The sequence below is a fragment of the Neoarius graeffei genome, chromosome 22 (assembly GCF_027579695.1).
Source record: "Neoarius graeffei isolate fNeoGra1 chromosome 22, fNeoGra1.pri, whole genome shotgun sequence".
Classification (NCBI taxonomy): Eukaryota; Metazoa; Chordata; class Actinopteri; order Siluriformes; family Ariidae; genus Neoarius; species Neoarius graeffei.
The window spans coordinates 23,519,448-23,541,694 of record NC_083590.1 but is presented as its reverse complement, the minus strand read 5'-3'; the positions used below and the strand labels follow the sequence as shown (position 1 = coordinate 23,541,694).

At 44.9% G+C, this 22,247-nt stretch overlaps 1 protein-coding gene across 1 annotated transcript in view; it reads left to right on the top strand.

Annotated features, from left to right (window-relative positions):
• Positions 1-22,247, top strand: part of skic2 (SKI2 subunit of superkiller complex) — a 79,657-nt gene that overhangs the window by 8,043 nt on the left and 49,367 nt on the right. The window contains exons 6-8 of the mRNA XM_060904656.1: positions 11,443-11,517; positions 11,680-11,733; positions 11,838-11,995. Coding sequence (XP_060760639.1) covers positions 11,443-11,517; positions 11,680-11,733; positions 11,838-11,995 — 287 coding nt within the window. The remainder of the gene's footprint in view (positions 1-11,442; positions 11,518-11,679; positions 11,734-11,837; positions 11,996-22,247) is intronic.

Below are 22,247 nucleotides of genomic sequence, written 5' to 3'. Positions count from 1 at the left end.
AAGCAATCCATTTCTAGTATAGCTGGTTTTACCTTTTCTACTGTCTTTTTTGACCCAAATTTTCATGTGTACTTGGAAAAAGTTTGTGGTTTTAAATTCTGTCGTAAGTTAAAGCGAATCATTGGCCGTAAAAAAAACAAACTTTTTTTTTGGACTCAAGTTGGTCACTGCCGAAAGAAATTCACGTGCGAAATGGCGGATTTCTCAGGTATGTTTATAACTTAATTTCTCCTTTTCTACCTTTTATCATTCACTTAATGTGTGAAGATTCTTGAAAATAAATACAGATATATAAATACAGTGGTGCTTGAAAGTTTGTGAACCCTTTAGAATTTTCTCTGTTTCTGCTTAAATATGACTTAAAACATCATCAGATTTTCACACAAGTCCTAAAAGTAGATAAAGAGAACTCGGTTAAACAAACGAGACAAAACTATTACACTTGGTCATTTATTTATGGAGGAAAATGATCCAATATTACATATCTGTGAGTGGCAAAAGTATGTGAACCTCTAGGATTAGCAGTTAATTTGAAGGTGAAATTAGAGTCAGGTGTTTTCAATCAATGGGATGACAATCAGGTGTGAGTGGGCACCCTGTTTTATTTAAAGAACAGGGATCTATCAAAGTCTGATCTTCACAACACATGTTTGTGGAAGTGTGTCATGGCACGAACAAAGGGGATTTCTGAGGACCTCAGAAAATGTATTGTTGATGCTCATCAGGCTGGAAAAGGTTACAAAACCATCTCTAAAGAGTTTGGACTCCACCAATCCACAGTCAGACAGATTGTGTACAAATGGAGGAAATTCAAGACCATTGTTACCCTCCCCAGGAATGGTCGACCAACAAAGATCATTCGAATAGCAAGGCATTTAATAGTCGGCGATGTCACAAAGGACCCCAGGGTAACTTCTAAGCAACTGAAGGCCTCTCTCATATTGGTTAATGTTCATGAGTCCACCATCAGGAGAACACTGAACAACAATGGCATGCATGGCAGAGTTGCAAGGAGAAAGCCACTGCGCTCCAAAAAGAACATTGCTGCTCATCTGCAGTTTGCTAAAGATCACGTGGACAAGAAGGCTATTGGAAAAATGTTTTGTGGACGGATGAGACCAAAATAGAACTTTTTGGTTTAAATGAGAAGCATTATGTTTGGAGAAAGGAAAACACTGCATTCCAGCATAAGAGCCTTATCCCATCTGTGAAACATGGTGGTGGTAGTATCATGGTTTGGGCCTGTTTTGCTGCATCTGGGCCAGGACGGCTTGCCATCGTTGATGGAACAATGAATTCTGAATTATACCAGCAAATTCTAAAGGAAAATGTCAGGACATCTATCCATGAACTGAATCTCAAGAGAAGGTGGGTCATGTAGCAAGACAAGGACCCTAAGCACACAAGTCGTTCTACCAAAGAATGGTTAAAGAAGGATAAAGTTAATGTTTTGGAATGGCCAAGTCAAAGTCCTGACCTTAATCCAATGGGAATGTTGTGGAAGGACCTGAAGCGAGCAGTTCATGTGAGGAAACCCACCAACATCCCAGAGTTGAAGCTGTTCTGTACAGAGGAACGGGCTAAAATTCCTCCAAGCCGGTGTGCAGGACTGATCAACAGTTACCGCAAACGTTTAGTTGCAGTTATTGCTGCACAAGGGGGTCACACCAGATACTGAAAGCAAAGGTTCACATACTTTTGCCACTCACAGATATGTAATATTGGATCATTTTCCTCAATAAATAACTGACCGAGTGTAATAGTTTTGTCTTATTTGTTTAACTGGGTTCTCTTTATCTACTTTTAGGACTTGTGTGAAATTCTGATGTTGTTTTAGGTCATATTTATGCAGAAATATAGAAAATTCTAAAGGGTTCACAAACTTTCAAGCACCACTGTACAGATATATCCGCCATTTCGCATGTGAATTTCTTTCGGCGGCGACCAACTTGAGTCCAAAAAAAAAATTTTATTTTTTTTTTACGACCAATGATTCGCTTTAACTTACGACAGAATTTAAAACCACAAACTTTTTCCAAGTGCAAACGAAAATTTGGGTCAAAAAAGACAGTAGAAAAGGTAAAACCAGCTATTCTAGAAATGGATTGCTTCGCATCGCCAGTCAAACTCTTATGGTTGTCAAGGAATGTCAAGTTAGCTTGCCCACCACGGGCTTGTTGCTATGGGGAAAACTGACACGTGACCAATTTCTGCCTATGGCCTATTGTACTTATTCTTCTCATCCAGTCAGGACACTGCAGCTTCGAGGAATGAGTTTACATGTATTCAGATTTTTAAAAAATGCCTATAATTTAAATATCTAAACACATTTATTTGTTCCTATTCCATCACATCTATTAATTCTGATTCAAGTATGCTTTCTGCTCTCTGTCAACAATAATATTTCCTATGATATACATGATATGACATGATGTGAAAACAGTGGCGGGCTGTAGCTCAGCTACAAGTACTGGAGTTTCTAGTTTAAGTACACTGCAACCCTGTTATAATAAACTCCTTGGGGGACGTTCAAATAGTTTATCCTGAAAAGTTCGTAATACTAAAATGGACCCACTTGTCATACACCAAACACTCATGTTGTTTTATATGCGATGTTTTAGGCACATACTCCTCCTCCTCACGAATCTCACAAATTTCTCCTTCCGAGTCACGATCGCAATTCACTGACTGAGTTAAAGGATCACGAACAGAGTCGATGATTTCTTCACCTGTTATTGAAATGACGGAGGTTACCGGTGTATCATTCGCTGTCGGTGTCCACCCACCGACTCGCTACGTTTTCTTAATCACCATTCAGTTCATTTATGTGTTTCAAATCACTGATGATGTCATTTAAGTGGGGCTGGGTGGGGTTAGTTAGCTCCTCAAGTCCCAGGATGGGCAAAGGGCCACAAGTTCTCGCCATCTTCCTCTGTCGGCTGCGAGAAAGACTGTTGAACTCCATTGAATGTTATGTCTCTTGAGAGCTTCTTCTTTAAATGTGACTCTCTGTCTTTTTTGGGACATCCTCTCAGGCGTTTTTCACCTCTTGGAGTCCAGACAAGTGCGGTTTTCATTGGTCCCTGTAGAGGGTGGAGTAGGGGGTATACAAATGCCACTGGTACGCCTTAACTAGGTGTTAAGTTTAGCGGTATCAGCAGTAATTTCATCTTTTTATCAGCCCTTTGATCACCGTTCTTGATAATTGTCAGTGATCGACACCTACACTAGGCTAGTTAAGCCTTTGTTTTATATCGTTAACACGTATTGTTAACTTGACTGCAGATTTGTTTACTTATTGTTTGTCTCTGGGGGGAAGAGGAACACATGGCTCAGCATGTCGTGTAAGCAGGTCAATGACGGCTGTAACTTCAGAAAGAGTGTTTATTTACAAACAGGCAGGTAAACAGTTCAAAAATGTAAGACAAAGGCAGGGTCGTGAAACAGGCGAGGTATAAACAGAATGGCGGAGGCAGAGTCAAATACACAAAACAAAGTCAAAACTAGAAAGGCAGTACACAAATACAAGGCTTGGTAATGTGAGACACGAGGTATACTCCGCCAAGTCTGTGTGTTTAGAGAGTTGTTATAAGTGCATGCTGTGATTGCACTCTAATCCGGAACAGGTGCATAGTACAACCCCGATTCCAAAAAAGTTGGGACAAAGTACAAATTGTAAATAAAAACGGAATGTAATGACGTGGAAGTTTCAAAATTCCATATTTTATTCAGAATAGAATATAGATGACATATCAAATGTTTAAACTGAGAAAATGTATCATTTAAAGAGAAAAATTAGGTGATTTTTTTATATTTCATGACAACACCACATCTCAAAAAAGTTGGGACAAGGCCATGTTTCCCACTGTGAGACATCCCCTTTTCTCTTTACAACAGTCTGTAAACGTCTGGGGACTGAGGAGACAAGTTGCTCAAGTTTAGGGATAGGAATGTTAACCCATTCTTGTCTAATGTAGGATTCTAGTTGCTCAACTGTCTTAGGTCTTTTTTGTCGTATCTTCCGTTTTATGATGCGCCAAATGTTTTCTATGGGTGAAAGATCTGGAGTGCAGGCTGGCCAGTTCAGTACCCGGACCCTTCTTCTACGCAGCCATGATGCTGTAATTGATGCAGTATGTGGTTTGGCATTGTCATGTTGGAAAATGCAAGGTCTTCCCTGAAAGAGACGTCGTCTGGATGGGAGCATATGTTGCTCTAGAACCTGGATATACCTTTCAGCATTGATGGTGTCTTTCCAGATGTGTAAGCTGCCCATGCCACACGCACTAATGCAACCCCATACCATCAGAGATGCAGGCTTCTGAACTGAGCGCTGATAACAACTTGGGTCGTCCTTCTCCTCTTTAGTCCGAATGACACGGCGTCCCTGATTTCCATAAAGAACTTCAAATTTTGATTCGTCTGACCACAGAACAGTTTTCCACTTTGCCACAGTCCATTTTAAATGAGCCTTGGCCCAGAGAAGACGTCTGCGCTTCTGGATTGTGTTTAGATACGGCTTCTTCTTTGAACTATAGAGTTTTAGCTGGCAACGGTGTTAGGGTTTTGCTGGGATTCGAACCTGGTTGTTCGTTGGTGTGATAATCCAGCAAACCCCCACTAGGCCACCAGGGGGATGACTCAAATGCAGAGGCGTGAGGCGGAAGTAGAAAAAGAATCAAATGGTTTATTTAAACTATATACACTATATACAGGGCAAAACAAAAGACAAAAAAAACCAAAGAGTAAATCCAAAAGAAAAGCAAAGTGCAAAAATTCAAAAGCTAAGAAGATCAAAAACACAGTACAAAGGAAACTGGAGATAAACATAACAGCACAAAGACTCCGTGACAAGAGGACTGAACTCAGGGGTATAAATAGACAAACTAATTAAGGACACAGGTGAAGATAATTAGGCAATTAACACAAACACAAAACACAGGAACAGTGGCGGCCTCTAGAGGCCAAAATAAACACGACATGAAAAGGAAATAACAGCGGCCTCTAGAGGCCAAAACAGTCCTAGTCCTAACAGGACCCCCCCCTCTAGGAGCGTCTCCTGACGTTCCCAGGGCGATCCGGATGGGCCGAATGGAAGTCCCGACATAGTTCTTTATCAAGGACATCCCGAGCAGGAACCCAGCAGCGCTCCTCAGGACCATAGCCCTCCCAGTCCACCAGATATTGCAACCCGCCGCGGACCCGGCGGGAGTCAAGCAGGCGATTCACAGTGAACACAGTCTGCCCCTGGAAGATGCGGGGGGGTGGGGGGTTCCTAGGGGCAGGGGCATACGTAGACGTCAGTACGGGCCGTAACAGGGAAACATGGAAAGTGGGGTTGATCCTCAGAGTCCGGGGCAACTGGAGCCGGTAGGAGACAGGGTTCACCCTGCGCACCACCTTGAAGGGGCCAATGTAGCGAGGAGCAAGCTTGCGGTTCTCCACCCGCAGTGGAAGGTCCTTAGTGGACAGCCAAACACGCTGCCCAGGGCGGAAAGCGTGTGCAGGTCTCCTATGGCGGTTGGCCTGAGTCTGGTTGGTTCTGGAGGTCTGTATGAGGGTCTTCCTGACCATGCTCCAGGTCTTGCGACACCGTCTCACATATTGGTTGACCGAGGGCACCCCCGCGTCCTCCTCCTGGTCCGGGAACAGAGGTGGCTGGAACCCGAATTGGCACTGGAATGGCGACAGCTTGGTGGCCGATGACTGCAGGGTGTTGTGGGCGTACTCCGCCCATGGCAGCCAGGTGCTCCACGATGTCGGGTTATCCATAGCCAGGCCTCGCAGGGTGGTTTCCAGGTCCTGGTTGAGCCTCTCTGTCTGACCATTGGACTGTGGGTGAAACCCAGAGGAGAGGCTGGCAGTGGCTCCGATGACCTTGCAGAACCCGTGCCACACTCGGGAGGAGAACTGGGGCCCTCGGTCTGAGACGATGTCCTGTGGAAGACCAAAGACTCGGAAGACATGATTAAACAAAAGTTTCGCAGTTTCAAGAGCAGAGGGGAGTTTGCACAGTGGTATGAAGCGGCAGGCCTTGGAGAATCTGTCAACTAAGACCAAAATGACCGTGTTACCTTGTGACTCAGGGAGACCCGTGATAAAGTCGACTGCCACGTGGGACCAGGGACGCCGGGGAATGGTCAGAGGATGCAGGAGACCCTGGGGACGCTGTCGTGGGTTCTTGGTTCTGGTGCAAACCTCACAGGACAGGACAAATGACCTTACTTCCTTCTCCATGTTAGGCCACCAGAAGCGTCTTTTCAGGAAGTCCAGGGTCCTCCGAGCTCCCGGGTGGGCGGTGAGAGGGGAAGAGTGACCCCACTGGAGAACCTTGGCCCGGGCTTGATGTGGGACGTACAAGAGGCCTGGTGGCCCCGTCCCAGGACCGGGGTCCTGGCGTTGGGCTCGTCGGACAGCCTCCTCAATACCCCAGCGGACAGGGGCCACAATCCGGGACACAGGGATAATAGGCCCGACTTCATTCTCCCTGTTAGTGGCAGAGAACAGTCTGGACAGTGCGTCAGGTTTGGTGTTCTTGGAGCCGGGGCGGTATGAGAGGGTGAAGTCAAACCGACTGAAAAACAGGGCCCACCTAGCCTGTCGAGGGTTCAGTCTCTTGGCTTGCTGGAGGTACTCCAGGTTCTTGTGGTCAGTCCAAACCAGGAATGGATGTTGTGCTCCCTCCAGCCAGTGCCTCCACTCCTCAAGGGCCAGTTTGACCGCTAGCAGTTCTCGATCCCCCACATCGTACCGGGACTCAGCAGGACTCAGGCGGTGGGAGAAGTAAGCGCAGGGGTGCAGCTTTCCTTCCGAACGTTGAGAGAGCACCGCGCCGACACCACTGTCCGAGGCGTCCACCTCCACGATGAATGGTTGGGAGGTGTCCGGGAGAACCAGAATGGGTGCCGTGCAGAAGCGGTCCTTGAGGTCTTTGAACGCCTTTTCTGCCTGAGGAGACCAGCCATAAGATCCACCTGTCCCTTTGGTGAGGTCTGACATGGGTGCTGCCACAGAACTGAAGTTCCTGATGAACTTGCGGTAGAAGTTAGCGAATCCTAAGAACCGCTGAACCTCCTTAACGGACTTGGGAGTAGGCCAATCCTGGACGGCCAGGGTCTTGGCAGGGTCCATTTGGAGTTGGCCTGTCCGTACAATAAATCCCAGAAAGGAGACCTCGGGAACATGAAATTCGCATTTCTGGGCCTTGGCGAACAGATTGTTCTGTAGCAGCCTCTGGAGAACCTGGCGGACATGGTGGCGGTGCTCCTGCACGGTCTTGGAGAAGATAAGGATGTCGTCGAGGTAGACAAAAACGTATAGGTTAATCATGTCCCTTAAGACGTCATTGATTAGGGCCTGAAAAACAGCTGGTGCGTTGGTGAGTCCGAAGGGCATCACCTGGTATTCGTAGTGCCCAGACGGGGTGTTAAAGGCAGTCTTCCACTCGTCTCCCTGTCGGATACGGATGAGGTGGTATGCGTTCCGTAGGTCCAACTTGGTGAAGACGGTGGCGCCTTGGAGCAGGTCGAAAGCTGTGGACATCAGCGGAAGGGGATATCGGTTGCGCACAGTGATCTTATTCAGGCCCCTGTAATCAATACATGGTCGGAGCCCCCCATCCTTCTTGCCGACAAAGAAGAAGCCGGCTCCAGCAGGTGAAGTGGAGGGTCGAATAAACCCAGAGACCAGGGCATCTTTGAGGTATTCCTCCATGGCCTTGCGTTCTGGCTGAGAGAGTGAAAACAGTCTGCCACGAGGAGGGGTAGTCCCAGGGAGCAAGTCGATGGCACAGTCGTAGGCCCGGTGCGGAGGAAGAACGGCGGCCCTGCTCTTGCTGAATACCTCCTTGAGATCCCAGTACTCTGTGGGAACTTGAGATAACTCGGTGAGATCAGGGGGCTCGGCAGGAGACACAGGAGAGCTAGAGAGCAGACAAGAGGCATGGCATGCAGGGCCCCATTCCACAACCTGGCTTGTTACCCAGTCTATGCGAGGGTTGTGGCGAGTAAGCCAAGGAAGGCCTAGAATAACTGGGAACTCAGGTGAAGGAATCAGGTGCAGGGATATTTCTTCCTTGTGACCTTGAGACTGGAGGAAAACTGGAGAAGTAACTTGAGTGACTCTTCCATCACCTAACGCTTGGCCATCGAGGGCAGACACAGACAGTGGGACTTCAAGAGGTGCAGTCGGAATATTGATGCTTTGGGCGAAGTGAATATCCATAAAGTTCCCAGCCGCCCCTGAGTCTATCAAAGCTTGACAAGAGTGGACAGACTCACCCCAGGAGATGGAGACCGGGATGTAGATTCCTTGGCCAGGGAGTCCGGGAGAGAGGGTAGGCCCCGTCACAACCCTCCCTCGGCTGGACGGGGCGGTCCTTTTCCCAAGAGTTCGGGACATGATGCTCGGAAGTGACCAGGATTGCCACAGTAGATGCAGCACTTGTCTCTCCTTCTGCGCTCCCTCTCAGATGCGGAGAGGCGAGTACGACCCACTTGCATGGGTTCTGGACAGTCACTGAAGGAGGTAGACGGTCTCCAGGTAGAGGTAGGGAGGCTGGGGGGGCTCAAGGCTTGGTGGCGTTCTCTCATCCTGTTGTCCAGACGAATAGCATGTGAGATGAGGGTTTCGAGGTCACTTGGGCATCCAATAGAGGCCAGACCGTCCTTGATGGGGTCAGACAGACCATGGTGGAAGGCTGACACCAGGGCAGTCTCGTTCCATCCACTTACTGCTGCGAGTGTTCGGAACGAGATGGCGTAATCTGCGACGCTTCCTCCTTGCCGGATGGACATGAGCTTTCGGGCTGCGTCGGTACTGATGTCTGCCTGATCGAAGACCCGAAGCATCTCTTCAGAAAACAGCTGGAAATCAAAGCACTCAGGTCCCTGTCTTTGCCAGATAGCAGTAGCCCAGGCTCGCGCCTTACCAGCTAATAAGGTGATCACAAAGGCAATCTTGCGGCGATCCGTAGTGTAGGTGGTAGGCTGAAGCTCAAAGGTGAGTTGACACTGGGTAAGGAACTCTCGGCACTCACTGTGCTTGCCGTCATACCTCTGTGGTGCAGGAAGGCTGGGTTCGCGAGGTGAAGAAGGCAGCATTGCAGGAGGCACTGGAGCAGGAGTGGGAGCTGGATCAGGAGCAGGAACTGGATCAGGAGCAGGAGATGCAGGCAGAGATGTCAGCTGTGCCAGGGTTTTCCCAATTTGCTGAAGCAGTTCCTCGTGGCGAGCGAGGGCCTCACGTTGGCTGGTGAGCGTACGTCCATGAGCGTCCATGGTCGCTCCGAAGCGTGTCAAAGCTGCCATAATTCCCTGAAGGTTGGCCGGGTAGACAGTTGAAGCAGCCTCTGCTGAGTCGGTCATGACGGAGTCTTTCTGTTAGGGTTTTGCTGGGATTCGAACCTGGTTGTTCGTTGGTGTGATAATCCAGCAAACCCCCACTAGGCCACCAGGGGGATGACTCAAATGCAGAGGCGTGAGGCGGAAGTAGAAAAAGAATCAAATGGTTTATTTAAACTATATACACTATATACAGGGCAAAACAAAAGACAAAAAAAACCAAAGAGTAAATCCAAAAGAAAAGCAAAGTGCAAAAATTCAAAAGCTAAGAAGATCAAAAACACAGTACAAAGGAAACTGGAGATAAACATAACAGCACAAAGACTCCGTGACAAGAGGACTGAACTCAGGGGTATAAATAGACAAACTAATTAAGGACACAGGTGAAGATAATTAGGCAATTAACACAAACACAAAACACAGGAACAGTGGCGGCCTCTAGAGGCCAAAATAAACACGACATGAAAAGGAAATAACAGCGGCCTCTAGAGGCCAAAACAGTCCTAGTCCTAACAAACGGTGGATGGCACGGTGAATTGTGTTCACAGATAATGTTCTCTGGAAATATTCCTGAGCCCATTTTGTGATTTCCAATACAGAAGCATGCCTGTAAGTGATGCAGTGCCGTCTAAGGGCCCGAAGATCACGGGCACCCAGTATGGTTTTCCGGCCTTGACCCTTATGCACAGAGATTCTTCCAGATTCTCTGAATCTTTTGATGATGATATGCACTGTAAGGCAAGGCAAGTTTATTTATATAGCACATTTCATACACAGTGGCAGTTCAATGTGCTTTACAGAAGTAAAAGCAGAACAGTAAACAATAGAAAATAAAATTACATAAAATAATTGGGGAAGAAAAATAATAAGAATTAAGCAATAGTAGAAATAAAATAATAAAATGAAATAAAAGTTCAAAAAAGGAATCAGCCTCGAGATTAATTATTATTATGGGTTTAACTCATAACTATCAATTATTATTACTATCAATACTAACAATAATATTATTATTATCAATTATTATTACTATCAATAATTATCATGGGTTTAACTGTAGATGATGATATGTTCAAACTCTTTGCAATTTTACACTGTCGAACTCCTTTCTGATATTGCTCCACTATTTGTCGGTGCAGAATTAGGGGGATTGGTGATCCTCTTCCCATCTTTACTTCTGAGAGCTGCTGTCACTCCAAGATGCTCTTTTTATACCCAGTCATGTTAATGACCTATTGCCAATTGACCTAATGAGTTGCAATTTGGTCCTCCAGCTGTTCCTTTTTTGTACCTTTAACTTTTCCAGCCTCTTATTGCCCCTGTCCCAACTTTTTTGAGATGTGTTGCTGTCATGAAATTTCAAATGAGCCAATATTTGGCATGAAATTTCAAAATGTCTCACTTTCGACGTTTTATATGTTGTCTATGTTCTATTGTGAATACAATATCAGTTTTTGAGATTTGTAAATTATTGCATTCCGTTTTTATTTACAATTTGTACTTTGTCCCAACTTTTTTGGAATCGGGGTTGTAATTAGTCCTAATTCTGCGATGTGCAAGTTGTAACCTGTGCGTGAACGTTACACAGTGATGTGTTTTTTTTTTTTAAGACTCTGACTCATTGTCACTAAAGGCAGGGGACATGAACTTGGTTCGATATGTGCAAAAGTTCGTAGTATGTGTAAGAGTTCATTATAGCGGAATTGCAGCGTATAACTAAATTTTAAAATAAAATTGTACACTTCTTTGAGCTGTTTCTGTTTTAGTCCAAAGAAACAGACAAGTTTTATTTTCTCTCTCCAGTTTGTTTATAAAAAAATAATAAAAATCTGATTTTCAGGATCTATTTGATGAATAATCAGATTGTTTGTCTATAACCAAAGTGTCTCTATTGGACTTTGTGTATGATTGTAGTATCTTGATTATCTAGTAACTCCAGGAATTAGATCGTGATTGGATAATTATCGTGCATGTACAGTAAACCACGTTCAGGGCTTGGATGCATTAGCTGGATAAACCAGTACGGAGTTTATAATAACGAACGATTTTCAGATGCTCGTCTAATGCACATCTTCTCTTTCCTTTCTTTTTTTTTCATCCTCAGGAGGTATGGAGGAGCTGACGCTCGAGCAGATAAAGAAAAAGTCCGAGTTGGAGGAGGACATTGACTTTGAGAATGGTGAAAATTCTTTAGACACTGTATAGCTTTGCACTGTATCTGCTCATGTTCAATGCCTGTGTAGATTCTGGATAAGCATTTATTCCAGGTCGGGTTTTTTTTTTTTTTAAATGCGACTTGCATTACAGTAATGACTGACTTTCTTCCTTCTCCTTTGTCTAGATTTACTGACGGTGCCTCCAGGGCTGAAAGCGGGCATGAACTTCAGTAACAAAGGTTTAATCCACAGCTGTTTTGCACACATACTGTACCACACCACGTCACTCTCCTGTTGATGTCTGATTGCTTCATTCCTCTGTATCTGCTCTCAAATACTGCAGAAGCCAAAACTACAAAAGGAGACGTGAACCTGTTGTCCCTGCTGTCTACGTTCGATAACATCATCGAACCTGTGCCTGAGGAGAAAGAGAAAAGCTCAGGAAGCAAAGAAGAGTCTAAACTCCAAAGAACGAACAGCCTGGAGGATCTGGGTATTAAGGTAAACAGTGAAAGAATCGGTATTAGTTCTGATGAGGAAGGAATAAAGCACTTATAGGAAACTAATCACACTGTTTAACTACATGGCAGTGGTTATTTATTTTTAAAAAAAGCAACACTTTTTTTTTTTTTCCTACGTTTACAGTTACATTTAATGTTGTGAACAGTGGTCGAGTTGTAAAATCAAACCGGGCGGATGGTGAAATTTTTAGTCGTGTGTCGACCCATCGGTCGGTCCGTCGGTGGGAAACTGGTTTGCTTTTAGGAGGGTTTGCACACAACGTAGGTCTGTGGACCTTGTTCATTTACCAGACGTACAGTATTTTGTGCTGATAAAGTGTGTAGTACACACTGTGTACCCTTTTTATTGTTGTAAAAAACATAATACACTGGTATTTTACTGTAAAACATGCACAGTGTGGATGTCATGTCGTATTTAGTCAGTCTCCTGGCTGACATACCGACCACATTCTCCATATTAGGGTGAAATGCAGATGACACATTTGAAGTGTAACTTCATAGTCATGGTAAGCTCCTTTTAAATCGTTTGGTAAATAATTTATTAAAACCTCAGTAGGCAATGTAAATGAGCAACTGAATCTTTTCATGTCAAGTCAATAGAATTTTTATTCAAAGCTGAACACTGAGTTAAATACAGAGGTAGGTAGGCAACCAATCAGCTAAAACAAGCAACAGTAAATTGTAAATCAGCCTTACATGTTGTGACCGGCTCTCTAATGAGGCAGTGAAGCCTTCAAAACTGCTAGTGTCGTTTATTTTAGCCTTCCTGTCTTGAATAACACTTTTTGTTGCCTGAAGAATAACAAACGAACGTCCAGGCTGATTAAATTAATGGCCTTATACAAGAAATCAAAGCTAACATGAACCTGAGTAAGCTATCGATAGCTGGCTAGACTCCAAACTAATGCCGCTTTTCCACTACCAACGCGGCTGAGTTGGGCTGAGCCGTGCCGTGCTGAGTTGGGCTGAGTCGAGCTGAGTGGGGCTGTTGGAGTTGCATTTCGACTACAACCGCGCTGAACCGTGCTGGCTGGAAGTGGGTGGACACATTGGGTGGAGTTAGCGAAAGTGGGTGGACGTCACGTGATGTCGTTAGGCGGCGCAAACAGTGACATCAGTGGCCTTTTCAGCGGTAGTCTCACGACCCGGATAGTAAACAATAAACATGGAGGACATGGAGTCGTTAGTGTTGCTGGTCTTGGTGCTGTGGCTTGTTGTCACCGACAACGCCAACAGATACTGGCAAGAGCGTATAGATGAGGCGAGGCGCATAAGGCTTCAGAAATTCTCGTGATTCGTAATTCTTCTCCTTCCGGGTTTGCGGTGTTTACAGATCCCAGCGTGCTCGCGGGGCGTGTGTGGGCGTGTGAGGACACTCCTCCTCACCAATCAGTGCACAGGGGAGTGTCTGCTCACGCCCCTAGCCCCACTCGGCTCGGTTTGGCTCGCTTCAGCCCCACTCCAAAACCATGCGAGTTTTGGGTGCTGAGTAGGGCTGAAGCGAGCTGAGTCGTGCTGTTCTGAGGTAGTCGAAACACGAGCCGTGTCGGGCTGAAGTGAGCTGAAAAATGGTCGTGGAAAAGGGCCATAAGATTCATTATGATAGCTGTGTTGTTATCCGCCACCCACAAATTAGGCTACATATCGGTAACTTTACAGCATGATAGTGGGCTCACAGAAAGTGTGACTGATATTCGTAACTCTTGACTTACCTCCTGAAATGTTTTTTCTTGCGATCTTAAATCCGAACTTGCTTAGGTCTTTCTGTCCACTCCTCTTGGCCATGATGCTGCAATCCGCTGCTGTCACTGACGCCGAATGAAATCAAAAATAACAGAACCCCAACTGAATGTCACCTCCTCAAACGCTTCGCTTGCACGTGCCCTCTCTCGCAGTAGCTTATTGTATGCTCAGTTTCAGCAGAGCTACGTGGAATGGCATTTCTAATTCCAATGTTAAATAGAAGTAATGTCCACATTTATTGATAAAATTGCTCAAGGGAAGGGAGGGGGGATGCCCGTTTTAGAGGGGGGATGATTTTGACCATTTTTTTATTCCAGGGTGGATGGCATCCCCCCCCCCCCCCATCCCCTCTCAACTCGAGTACAGGTTGTGAATGTCCATGAAACATTCTAGCAGCTATAAACAGTCGTTCTCTTCCAAAGCTCTATTTTTTTTCTCTCTTGAAGTTAATAGGACAAAAAAAATTTGCTTGTTGTATTACCAAGAAATCAGTAATGCAGAATCTTTTGTCTTGATTTTCTCAAGTTGGAAATCCTGTCGGACACTGGAAGCTCCTTCAGGGAAAAAAACAAAAAAACAAAAACTGAATAAATGTCTCCAGACAAATGATCTCACACACAGCATCTGTCATTCAAATCCCTGAAACAGCAGTCTTACAGTTTTAGTTCAGGAATAGACACCCGTGATCTGAATTACAGTCCGAACTCCTGTCCAAGTAGCACAACGGTGTCTTTCTGACCAATCAGATTGGAGAATTACACAGATACATTAAAGGGGAACTGAAGGCAATTTTTTTTTTATCATCAAAATTCTATTTATCTCATTTTATTAAATATCGGAATGCATTTTTGATCGCTGTTTTGTCGCTGCTATAGCAAGTTATGAGTGTTTGAAACATGCTCTGTAATATATCAGTCCATATGTCGATCGGCCAAGCGATGGCCGTAAACGAGATTCGTTGAGACCTGTGTGAGACATCGTAGGACGGAAGTAAAACGTACAGCGGAAATCAAAGTCACCAACATCTGCCAACGTTGTCAAAAGACGCGCACGCCCTCTTTCGAATGCTGACGTAATCAAGCCAGAAGTTTTCCCTGTGTCTGAAATCACTCACTATATAGGGCACTATATAGTGGGGACGCCATTTTGTAGTGCTGTCCGAAACTGTAGTGAGGATTATGTGGGAAATACGCTCAGTATAATATGTATTTATCACAAAAAAAAAAATCTCATCTCATTTATCTCTAGCCGCTTTATCCTGTTCTACAGGGTCGCAGGCAAGCTGGAGCCTATCCCAGCTGACTACGGGTGAAAGGCGGGGTACACCCTGGACAAGTCGCCAGGTCATCACAGGGCTGACACATAGACACAGACAACCATTCACACTCACATTCACACCTACGGTCAATTTAGAGTCACCAGTTAACCTAACCTGCATGTCTTTGGACTGTGGGGGAAACCGGAGCACCCGGAGGAAACCCACGTGGACACGGGGAGAACATGCAAACTCCGCACAGAAAGGCCCTCGCCGGCCACGGGGCTCGAACCCGGACCTTCTTGCTGTGAGGCGACAGCGCTAAGGTCGGTCTGTATCGTGAAATACCGTGAACGAGGGCTTGAAAATACTGACCTGGGCCTACCTCAGTCACGGTATTTCATGATACGGACCGACCTTAAGCTGGTAAATAATATATTTATTTTTTTCTTTACCAAATCCTAACAGAAAATGAGAGCACCTGAAAGGGAAACCCATATTTAGGACAAACCTGCTACAAGCTTGTTTTCGGCTTTCTCCTGAAATGTCTTAATCAGGATAGTAAAACTCGCTTTCGCTGTGAACACTGTCGTTATCGCTATCCATGCTGTAAAATTAATGCTATTATACTGAGAAATGCGAAAATAAATGTTGACACAAATTTGCTACTATGTTTGTTGTTGTGAACGAACGAGTCGCCAAAGGTCCGTAACTGGGGTCTGGATCGTAGGATTCCGGACCGCTCGTGAGCCAATCAGAGCACACGATTTGATGGAAACCAGCCCGCGAAAAAAATAAATGCATGTATTTATTATTTTGAAAACCCACCAGCCGCCTGATCTGGCACGTTTTAATTGTGCGACAGTAATGACATAAATACCAGCGCGACGGGCTAGTCCTTATCCTGTCGTCTTTCCAACTCTTCTCTACTCCACGTTGGTTCGAAGTCGTATGGAATAATCTCCATGTCACGTACGTGAGGGAGGCGGATGTATGTGCAGAAGTATACAGTTTAATAAAGTGCAGAATATATGTACAGTGAGACAATATACACACAGGCGAACAATCCAAAATGGCAGGCTAGATCAAAAATACAGGCAAAAGGGTCGGTCGAGGCGCAAAAGGTACATCAAAGGCTAAGCGAGGACGAGAACGAGAAACAGGCACAAGGATCGTGAATCAGGATATCGAGACGACGGGCAGAAACGCATTACCAAGCCTATCTGTGTGTCGTAATACTTTGCGATGCAAATGTTGACACAAATTTGCTACCATGTTTGTTGTTGTGAACGAACGAGTCGCCAAAGGTCCGTAACCGGGGTCCGGATTGTAGGATTCCGGACCGCTCGTGAGCCAATCAGAGCACACGATTAATTGAAACAGGAAATCAAGACAACGGGCAGAAAGGCTTGGTAATGTGTATATGCGTGTTGTAATACTTTGTGATGCAAATGCATCACCACAGTAAACACACATTTCCTTAACTGAGCTCAGGTGTGCCTTGTTCATGGCGCGCGTGCTGGAGTCCACTCGGCACACGCAGCCCAAGGCGTGCCTTCAGGTGCAGCGCAGGACTGACACTCCATCACTGATGAAGCTGGCAAATCTCAAAATTAATCTAAACTGGAATGATATGGCGATCTGGCCGCTGTGTAAACAGTTTTCAAGATGGTGGTGCTGACACTTCACGTTTGAAGTCTCGCACAAGTCTCGTGAAGATCGCGCGGATAAGCGACGCCTGCCGTGGACCAAACGAACTACGTTCAGCATGGCTAAAAACCGAAAAGGCCGATAAGTATAATATAATATGCCAATACGAGTCACGATATAAGGTTACTAAAACTGAAAATGTAATTGAATAAGACATTAATTAAGAAATAAAGGAAGTTTAAAAATGACTTCCGCTTTAAAGCAAGCAGTCTGTGTGCTGTAATGTAGTGGAGTACAGTGATTCATTTTGCCCTGCGTCATGCGTATTTTACGCAATTTTAAAATAAATGACGCAGATGTTTTGCCTGTGGTGCGTATTTTTGACGCAAGGTCGCACTCGGAACATCCTCGAGTTACTTCTCTTCATTCAGGATATAGAGCGAAGGGATGTAGCTCGAGGTTGTTCCGAGTGGCAAGGTCCTAACGACGCTATATTTTTCTCGTTCAACATGACTGAACTGTTGTTATAATGCTTCATTTATCGACTACTATAGTCTTTTTTACTTGGCGAGCCTATATTTAGCTTCGTTTAATTCCGTCAGCAACGTGTCGGCAATTTCATTGGCTGGAAAGCTTCGGCATATGCAAATCCTTTCCAGCCTCGATTTGAAGCAAGTGAAAATAGCTCTCTCGTACTAATCGATAAAATTTATGTTTGCCAAAGCATTTCTTTGCGGTAATAAAAGATCGATCTAAATTTGTTTCTACTTACCAAACATATGAATAACGCCTATCAAATGGGAAATTCAGTTAAAGTTTTGCTATGGTATTCAGTAAAAAGGTTTAGAAATTTAGGAAATATGAATTAATAGTAGAAAATTTTTCATTGGATGATATAAAAAGACTGACCAATCGAGATCGAGTTAACAGAAACACTAGGTGGAAGTAGCATCGGTCAACGATAAGGAGTGTTTACATTAACAACGCTACTGCAGTACATTTGAAAACACATTTAATGTGAAAATCATGCCAAATAAACGCATGAAAGTGCAAAGCAAATTGATTTCTTTGTGGGGTCCGGGAGCAAGTACGTCAAGCACAGACTCGAGTACGATTGACGATGATACAGCGGACAAGACTGAAACAGAGAGTGAGACTCAAAGTGATGCTGGGAAACCTGGGGTAACAAAGTTGAAAATAAAACGTAAATTCAACAGGAAATGGATAGCAACCTACACGTAGCTCAGGTATGAAAGTGTGAACAGTGATAACTATTGTGTTTTTTGTTTTCAAAGTGTGTATTGTAATTTTGACTCACTTTGGAAATTTTTGACTCACTGATTTAATATGTGGTGAGTCAGTTTGACTCATAGTCATTAGGAGCAAAATGAATCACTGGGAGTATGATTTGAGGCTGTCGGGGTCGTTATTGTACAAACAATCAGTTTTTCCCAGGAAAGAAAAGGTGTTCGCTTTGAGGAGTGAGAGGCCGCACTTGTTTTGGATTTTACAGGTTTAGACACTTGTATCGACACAATTTCTGATTTGAATCTTACGGAAGCATGTTACTGCCACACCAGGAAAAAAAATCAGTATCCCATCATAACGTGAAGTTTGTTATAACAATATATTTTTCCTGTTATAACATGATAATTTGGTTTCACATTATAATGTGATCGTTTATATTGTTAAAACGTGAAAACTTTAAACTCATGTTTGAATCTATGGTTTGGACGAGGTGTGTGGGGGAATAAACTGGGTAATATGGCTCATTTACATGATTTTAATCAATAGTTTCACTCCTATTCACTGTAGTGTCACTAAAATCACTGCACACATCAACAGTCTCCTGTTGGGGGTACTTAGGTGCTTCAGAAAGGTGGGGGTTTTTTTTTTTGGGGGGGGGTCTATTTTAGTTCTGTTTTTCTTGTTTTTATGTTTTGTCTTCCTTCCTTCTTTGGGTTTTTCTTTCTGTTGTCTGTCTGTTTTTTGTTTTTGTACATCTTGCATATCTTTTTGTACAACCCCAATTCCAAAAAAGTTGGGACAAAGTACAAATTGTAAATAAAAACGGAATGCAATAATTTACAAATCTCAAAAACTGATATTGTATTCACAATAGAACATAGACAACATATCAAATGTCGAAAGTGAGACATTTTGAAATTTCATGCCAAATATTGGCTCATTTGAAATTTCATGACAGCAACACATCTCAAAAAAGTTGGGACAGGGGCAATAAGAGGCTGGAAAAGTTAAAGGTACAAAAAAGGAACAGCTGGAGGACCAAATTGCAACTCATTAGGTCAATTGGCAATAGGTCATTAACATGACTGGGTATAAAAAGAGCATCTTGGAGTGGCAGCGGCTCTCAGAAGTAAAGATGGGAAGAGGATCACCAATCCCCCTAATTCTGCACCGACAAATAGTGGAGCAATATCAGAAAGGAGTTCAACAGTGTAAAATTGCAAAGAGTTTGAACATATCATCATCTACAGTGCATAATATCAAAAGATTCAGAGAATCTGGAAGAATCTCTGTGCGTAAGGGTCAAGGCCGGAAAACCATACTGGGTGCCCGTGATCTTCGGGCCCTTAGACGGCACTGCATCACATACAGGCATGCTTCTGTATTGGAAATCACAAAATAGGCTCAGGAATATTTCCAGAGAACATTATCTGTGAACACAATTCACCGTGCCATCCGCCGTTGCCAGCTAAAACTCTATAGTTCAAAGAAGAAGCCGTATCTAAAGACGATCCAGAAGCGCAGACGTCTTCTCTGGGCCAAGGCTCATTTAAAATGGACTGTGGCAAAGTGGAAAACTGTTCTGTGGTCAGACGAATCAAAATTTGAAGTTCTTTATGGAAATCAGGGACGCCGTGTCATTCGGACTAAAGAGGAGAAGGACCACCCAAGTTGTTATCAGCGCTCAGTTCAGAAGCCTGCATCTCTGATGGTATGGGGTTGCATTAGTGCGTGTGGCATGGGCAGCTTACACATCTGGAAAGACACCATCAATGCTGAAAGGTATATCCAGGTTCTAGAGCAACATATGCTCCCATCCAGATGACGTCTTTCAGGGAAGACCTTGCATTTTCCAACATGACAATGCCAAACCACATACTGCATCAATTACAGCATCATGGCTGCGTAGAAGAAGGGTCCGGGTACTGAACTGGCCAGCCTGCAGTCCAGATCTTTCACCCATAGAAAACATTTGGCGCATCATAAAACGGAAGATACGACAAAAAAGACCTAAGACAGTTGAGCAACTAGAATCCTACATTAGACAAGAATGGGTTAACATTCCTATCCCTAAACTTGAGCAACTTGTCTCCTCAGTCCCCAGACGTTTACAGACTGTTGTAAAGAGAAAAGGGGATGTCTCACAGTGGTAAACATGGCCTTGTCCCAACTTTTTTGAGATGTGTTGTTGTCATGAAATTTAAAATCACCTAATTTTTCTCTTTAAATGATACATTTTCTCAGTTTAAACATTTGATATGTCATCTGTGTTCTATTCTGAATAAAATATGGAATTTTGAAACTTCCACGTCATTGCATTCCGTTTTTATTTATAATTTGTACTTTGTCCCAACTTTTTTGGAATCGGGGTTGTATATTTTTGTCTTGTCTTTCTTCCTGTAAGCTCTAAGCAAGCTGAAAAAAAGGCTCTTGTTTATTTTGTTGGTATTCATCTGTCTCGGGAGAAAATGAACTTTTGTGCCTTGGGTCAGTCAGTGGTTTGCCTGGTGCAGTGTTTTACAGTCTGCTTGTCGAGTTGCCTCTTAGCGCCACGCTGTGCTGGGTCAGCACCTTACTAGCTGGGGGCTGCCCAGCTTGAGGTGGGCAGTAGCTGACCAGTGGGACGCGATGGTCTCTCCTACTGTCAGAGTTGGCCCGTAGTGCCCCTTCTTACGCCAGTCGGCGTGGGGCTTATCACTTGTAACTGCTGGCTCCTGTGGTGTTCTGTCACTGTGGTCAGCGGCACTGGAGTGACCTCTCCTGGGCGGGATGTATGGAGAACCTGGGCTGCCCAAACGTCAGGATCCCCCTCTCGGCCTCACTGGTGAGGTCCGAAGGAAAGCAGAGCAGTCCGTTTGGCACCAGGTTGGCTGCAGGAGGGAAGTCAGGTGTTAACCTGAGGGGCTCCGCTCCTGATTTTCTGTCTGGGTTTACTCCCGTTGCCTTTTCTCCTCCCGAAGATGTCCCTCAAGGCAGTAGGGCATGGCTGCAGGAAGCTCAAGGCATGTCCTTGGACCCAGGGTCTTCACGTGCTAAAACTGTCCTGCATGCCCAGGCACTTCAAGGGTTTGGAGTCGGAGTTTTCCTTCTGCTAGACTGGCTGCCATCCAAAGCTGACGAGCCCAGTCTGCCCAACCCAGTTATACCGCCAGGCACTCGGTCGCGTCAGAACATAGCAAACTTTGCAAGAACAGGGACACCACAAGTAGGTGTTGCTATGGGCACAGTAATGTAGGAGGGGCCATGTGCAAGTAACCAGCTGCACAGAAGTTCTGCGCAGTGGCTCTACAGCGATCACGACACCTGGAGGAAGAGGCTGTTTGAGACGCTTTACCTCCCTTGAGTGTGCGGGACGTCCGGCCCAGACCACACCTGTCCCCCTTGTTTGTTATACAACAGTTATTTTGGAAAAACGTGCTTTTTTTTGCATCATTTTGGGGAATTTTTATTAGTAAGAAAAATATTCAATAACTTTTACTGTTGTACACTGTAGTGTCACCAAAATCACAAACGGGAGACTGTTGAATGTTGGTGACGCTACAATGAAATAAGGGTGAAGTTATTGAATATTTTCGTAGCATCTCTTTTCAGTCTTGCACTTTTTAGACGGTCCCTGCGCACTCGTCTCAGAGCCGGCTGCACATAGAGACCAGTGTTTATTAGTCCAGCTCGGAGAGTGACTCCTTTTGATTAAAATCAGGTTGTAGCTCGTTGTCTACCTTGTTACAGTAGGAAAGAGGCATTTATTGTGTTTGAACAACACTTTACTTACTTAAGCCCATTGCCCACTGGGGAGCATAGGCCATCAACGACGCTTCGCCATCTGACTCGGCTCTGGGCTGTCCTTCCCGCGCCTGTCCAGTTGGTTCCCATCCTCTGCAGTTCTCCATCGGTGTCGCGCCTCCAGCTGTTCCTGGGCCGGCCCCTCTTCCTCTTCCCTTGCGGGTTCCAGGTTAAGGCTTGGCGTGTGATGCTGGATGCTGGCTTCCTGAGGGTGTGTCCTATCCAGCCCCACTTCCTCCTCAGCATCTGGCTGGAAACTGCCTCCTGACCCGCTCTCTGCCACAGCTCCTCGTTCGTGATTTTCTCTGGCCACCTGATGTTGAAGATGTGCCTCAGACATGTGTTGATGAAGGTCTGGATCTTCTGTTGTGTCGCCTTGGTCATCCTCCACGTCTCAGAGCCATAGAGTAGTAGAACAACACTTTGCTTTAGAGTTATTGATCCAGGAAATTTGAATCTGTGACTATATTTCCAACTTTACTGCAATTCAACCCAAGCATGAAACAGAACTTGATTAAATTGTGTACATTATTCTCTACACACCTCATTCCCA